Below are 6,193 nucleotides of genomic sequence, written 5' to 3'. Positions count from 1 at the left end.
GGCACCATCAGCTTTCCATGAAACATCCATTTCTAATGCCTTATTAAATGGGGCATGATCTCTTTATCCTCTACCCTCTAGAAATTGTCTTTGACACTTGTCACTTGATACTTTTTTTGTTTCTAATAGTTACATGTTATGTTATATATGTATGTTATTTTATATGCATGTCATTATATATTGTTAGATATTTTAAAAGTACACATAGTCTAGAATGTTCACCAAAGGCACAGTTATAAAAGCTTTTGTTTAAGAGATCAAGCCTGTCTGATGGATGTAACCAAGTACCAAAGCAGTCTAGACTCCGGGGGAACAAGAGAAACAGGAAAGAACACTGTGTGCCTGTTAGAAGTCTATGGCCAAGAAACAAGCCAAAGGAGCTACAACTCTTGTCTTCTAAGAAAAGGACAGTTCAGAGATAAGCAGAACTCTAGGATGGAGCACAGGTAGCAGGTCCCACTGTGTGAAATGGTGGGCCAGAGCCTCTTAGATTTCAGAATTGGGCCTTCACCAACTTGGTTCTGGCGTGTGGGGATGTTGTTCGTTAATGCCAGGGGAACGGGACTACCATCCAATGTGGAAGCGCAAGGCTGCCATGCCCAAGTATCAGAGGAACTTGGCCTTCCAGGTCAAAGACGTGGAGTCTCCATTCAGATGAACTAGGAAAAGGGGGCTTCCCACAGCTGAGGGAGTAGAGTTGCCATCCCAGTGAGCCTGGAATGCAGAGCACAAGCCTAGGGTCAATGGGCCTCTTACCCAGACTCCAGCCAACACCTAAAATCTGGTGGGTAAGGGCTCAATCAAATAGTCTCAGAAAGGAGATGGTTATTTTTAAGCCTTAGAAGCTAATGCAATTTATTCTGCAGGATTTGGACTTGCTTGGTACCCTTCTTTCACTACATTTTCTCCAATTTGTAATGCAAATGAGCACCTTTACCGGTTAAGCCATTATGCCTTGGAAGCAAGTGACTTGTAGTCTAGATTTCAAAGGTTCACAGATAGGAATTTTGTCCCAGGGTGAAATCTGAACTGGAGGTTTATTTTATTTATTTATTTTTTCTGGAGGTTTATTTAAGACTTTCGGGATGATGATGCCATGAGATGCATGTATTTGCATGTGGCAAGGCTTGTCTTGGGGGGCTGGGTGGATGCGGGAGTGGGGTGGGGGTAGTAAAAGGTGAAATGTTACAGATTGAATCATCTCCAAAAAAAAATGTATTATAGATCCTAAGAGGAGCCCTGGTGGCCACAGTGGTTACGTGTTGAGTTGCTAACTGCAAGGTGAGCAGTTGAAAACTGCCAGCCGCTCAGGGCTTTCTACTCCAGTCAAGAGGTACGGTCTTCAAAACTCACAGGGGGAGTTCTACCCTGTCCTGTAGGGTCGCTATGAGTCAGCATCAACCCCATGGTAGTGAGTTTGATTTTCTGTTTTGGTAGGTACTAACCTCTTTGCCTCTGGTGGTGATCCCATTTAGAGATGGGTTGTCTAAGAGATGGTATTATTGTACCAATGTACTAGAGTTGATCTCTTTTGAGAAAAGAGGTTAAAGATGCAAGAGTAATTAGCAGAGAAAAGCAAAGAGATGTAGAGCCTCATAGGAGTCTCTAGGACAGGAAGCTCAAGAGATAAGGATCGCATGGAGCTCTTGGGGGCTAGCAGTTGGAAACCACCAGCAGGTTCAAGCTTGTACTATCATTTGGCCCTTTTCAGAAAAAAAAAAAATTACTCAGCACCACCCAGGCAATTAAACACTTTTGTTGTACAGTCCAGCATCCAAGACAAAGCATAAACATCTGCTTCTGCAGGCCCCTTGGATTGTTCTAGCGCCCCCAGGAGGCAGTATCGCCATGTTGGGAAACACTAATTTACAGATTTGGAAACCCACAAGAGCAGTTCTACTTTGCCATGTATGGTCACTATGAGTTGGAATTGAGAGCACAAAGTGAGAAAAAGCCTTCCCCTAAGGACAGTATCCTAAATTCAAATTCAAGCCTCCTAAAATTTAAGAAAATAAGATTGTTTAGTAGCTTCATCCACTCCTGGTATTTCTACTTTAGTAACACCTGGTAACTAAGAGCGGAAACTAGGAGACATAGTGTTGCCTGCGCAGGGAACAAATGTGTACTCCACAACTCAAAATGCCCACTGTCCTAGGCAACACTAAAGATTATAAAGGCCCATAAGTGATGTGGGGGTTATAAATAACTTTCAGAAAATCGGAAAATTTGTAAACATGGAATTTGTGAATAATTACTAACTAGAATTATAATGTAATCATTAATGTTGTCACTTATATTTCAAAATATAAACAAATTAAAATTTTTTTCACTTTTGTTTTCAATTTTTCAGCAAACGAAATTCACTGGAAAACCTAGTCATCTGCTACAAATAAGCACAGTAGTCTTTCCATATCTGTTGTTGTTGTTAGGTGCCACCAAGGAGGTCCCAAATCACAGCCGCCCCATGTGCAACAGAATGGAACAAAGCCCAGTCCAACATCCTTCCCACACCAGTCATGTTCGAGCTCATCACTGCAGCCATCGTGTCCATCCACTTCCTTCAGGGTCTTCCTCTTTGTCACTGACCCTTGACTTTGCCGAGCATCATATCCTGTCCTAGGACTGGTCTCCTGATAACATGTCTCAAGTCTGTGAGACGGAGTCTTGCCATCCTCACTTCTAACGTGCAGTCTGGCTATACTTCTAAGACAGATCTGTTTGTTCTTTTGGAAACCCATGGTATCTCCAAGATTCTTCACCAGCACCATAGTTCAAATGCATCAATTCTTCTTCGGCTTCCTTATTCAATATCCAACCTTCACATGTAGATGCAGCGACTGAAAATGCCATGGCTTAGATCAGACACACCTTAGCCATCAAAGTAACATCGTTGCTTTTCAATACTTTAAAGAGGTTTACCCAAAGAAATACATCTTTTGATCTCTTGACCGCTGCTTCCAAGAGCATTCATTGTGGATCCAAGCAAGAAAAAATGCTTGGCTACTTCCACCTTTTCTCCACTCATCATGATATTAACTATTGGTCCAGTTCTGAAGATTTGGGTTTTCTTTACATTGAGTTGTAATCCACATTAAAGGATGCATTCAGCAAGTGCTTCAAGTCCTCCTCACTTTCAGCAAGCAAGGTTTTGTCATCTGCCTATCAAAGGTTGTTAATAATCCTACCTCTAATCCTGATGCCACATTCTTCTTCATATAGTCCACCTTCTTTGATTATCACATACAGATTGATTAAGTATGGTGAAAAGATACAATGCTGACACACACCTTTTTTGATTTTAAACAGTGTTTTCTTCTTATATCTGCACAACTGCCTCTTGCTCCGTATACAGATTAGATTCTGCACAAGCACAATCAAGCACTCTGGCGTTTTCATTCTGCTCACGCCTATCCCTAGTTTGTTATGCTCTATCGGCTTCCAAAGCATTTATTTTACTAGTCAAGGAAAGTATACAACTATACTCAATATTTTAAAATAATGATGAGGGTAATACATTTCATATTATCAATCATATGATTATAATTTACCTATTGCTACAATAATAGTATAATTAGATACCTTCATAAAATACATTCTAAAATAAAAGTTGCCAATCTATTATCTGTGCAAGGTATACAATTATTTTGTCTGTAAATCACACTGCATTAAAGATTATCATTTCCTCTCTTATAAATTAGAAAAGCTCCAAATGTGTAAAAAAAAGTATGAAAGAATATATCTATTTACTAATGTACAGATGAAATGATCACTTTGTCTGCAATTAAGCTATAATTATGTACCTCGTATATCATCTTCCTTAAGTTTCATTTTTGATAAGTTAATGTCTGATCTTCGTAGAACTATACCCAAACCAGCTTCTAATTCACTCAAAAGATTCTGAAGTTTGGGATCAAAGTTTCTGCTCCAATCCTGATCCTAAATAAAAACAGACAAAAGCAACCATTCAATAAAATCTTGCCAATCAAATTGACTTCCTATAGCACTGTTTAGAAACTAAGTCCACATATGGCTGTCTCCTTCAAAGACCACTACTACCTCTATTTCACATAGGTAGAGAGACTGAAGAGGTAGACTTCACAGGAAAGGGTAATCCTCTTAGAAGTTAAACTTTTATACAGATTCTTTAACATACAGATGTTAACAGCTGTTATGGGTTGAATTATTTTACCTTCCTCTAATATTCTATTTGCTACAACTAAACTTATTTTAAAACAAAAGAATCAAGAATATTCTTATTAAAAGCTGAGATACTACCACTGATTAAAAGGCAAATATACTAATGTCATTAACAATAATTTGTTAAGTATTACATATTGTTACTGATATTAGCAGATTCATTTTAATATTACCATTATTGGTATATTAATTAATATTAGAATATTCTTATTAATATGTTCATTTCCACAAAGCATTTGTTAAAATACTCGGTGCAAGAACCATCATCACACAGCTACTTTAACGTACTCACCTTTAACAACATCGGTGCAAATATTTGGCGTACGGCTTGATAAAGAGAACTGATAGGGGACTCCAGCATAGATGAAACAAGAATGTTATCATGTAGATTTTGGTCAGTAATTACTTCAGGTCGCAGCTTGAAAAACACCAATACTTTATCTTTTGTGTCACCAAAATCAACCTAAATATGATAAACAGTATTTTTAATGTTATCTTCATAAATATTTGAAAGAAATGACAGATTGCATTATTGAATCATTGTAATCATATCCCATAGGAAAAATTAATTCAATAATATATTTTTTAAGTCTATCTTGGTTGATTAAGAATATCTCGGTTTAAAATGGCAACATATGTACAAACGCGCTTGACACAAATGGATGGATGTATGGATTGTGATAAGAGCTGTAAGAGCCCCCAATAAAATGCTTAAAAAAAAAGAATATCTTGGTTTAGAAATGTATCCCCCTTACATGTGATGATATTCTAGTTTCATACATGATTTATTAACAGAAAGCACTATAAAAACATTGTTGGCATATACTATTAACCACTCCAGATAATTCAGAAACATTGCAGATCAAATCTCTATGTCCCACATACACATTGATGAGTGCTTTATTTCTCTACTATACCCCCCAAAAGTTGGCTATACTCTCTCATCTGCAACCAGCATTTAAAATGGTGCCTTTTAAATTGTTGATAACTTTAAATGGGAAACTAACATCAAGCTCTTAAAATCGAGTAATTTCAAGGTGTCATACAGCTAGACCACTTGCCAGTTAGACTGGGTGAACTGACGGTGAGGATGGCACCGGGCGGAGCAGCGTTTGGCTCTGCAGTGCACAGGGTTGAAATGAGTCAGGACTGGCCCAAAGGCGCCTAACAACAAGAACAACACCTGTTTAAAGCAGGTCAGTTTATGGTCTTTAGTTCGTCAGCTGAAAAAGAGACTGCTCAGAGGAAATCGTGGCACCACACACTCATTTTCACAGGTATTCTCAGTTATTTTTCCAGGAAGAGAACTCTGTGCATTAAGAGGCTTCCAAACAAGATTACTGCTATTGGTGACAACCATCTTGGAGATGAAGCACGTTCGTGTTACTCTTCCTTTTTCTGGACCATTACATGTCTTAGTCAGTGGGAAGGGGTGACGCTCTATGTTTCCACATTTCTTCAAACTCATTTTTACACACATGCAAAATTCTACTCCTAGTATGACTGTGCTGTACCAAAGAAGAGGTGGTACAACAAACTGCATATATATGTTTTTCATTTTTTAATTTTTATTATTAAAAATTATCTTTTAAAAATTCTTATCTAAAAAAATTCCAAAACCGCGTATTTGTTATTTTGCATTGAAAACAACAACCAGTCACGTGCATAGTCAGCCATGGAGGCGGCGTGGACGATGCAATGAGCTTTGACCTAGTCAGAGTGCTAAAGCATGGGACCAATTGTCCATAGCCTCTCACGGCTCCGAGGCGCCTTGGTGGTACAGTGGTCATGCCTTGGGCTGCAATCCGCATGGTCAGCAGAAAGACTGGGCTATCTCGGGAACCCACTGAAGGACGGAGATGAGTCAGCATGGACTCCATGGCAGTGAGTTTGGTTTGGTGTATTTCTCGTCATTCCACGAACGACAAAGTGGGAACAAATACTCCCAGCTGCCTCTACCCTAAGTGTGCTCATCACTAGCAACCTTTTGACTGCA

At 38.9% G+C, this 6,193-nt stretch overlaps 1 protein-coding gene across 1 annotated transcript in view; it reads right to left on the bottom strand.

Moving 5' to 3' along the window:
- DYNC2H1 (dynein cytoplasmic 2 heavy chain 1) overlaps nt 1-6,193 on the bottom strand; it is a 298,686-nt gene that overhangs the window by 289,312 nt on the left and 3,181 nt on the right. Inside the window, exons 2-3 of the mRNA XM_030887685.2 lie at nt 4,490-4,660; nt 3,801-3,936 (exon numbers count right to left, since the gene is read on the bottom strand). Of these exons, the coding sequence (XP_030743545.1) occupies nt 3,801-3,936; nt 4,490-4,660 (307 nt within the window). The remainder of the gene's footprint in view (nt 1-3,800; nt 3,937-4,489; nt 4,661-6,193) is intronic.

The sequence above is a fragment of the Echinops telfairi genome, unplaced genomic scaffold (assembly GCF_000313985.2).
Source record: "Echinops telfairi isolate 266 unplaced genomic scaffold, ASM31398v2 ScPeMD7_7421;HRSCAF=8459, whole genome shotgun sequence".
Lineage (NCBI taxonomy): Eukaryota > Metazoa > Chordata > Mammalia > Afrosoricida > Tenrecidae > Echinops > Echinops telfairi.
The sequence above is the reverse complement of the archived record's forward strand: the minus strand, read 5'-3'. Positions and strand labels throughout refer to the sequence as shown.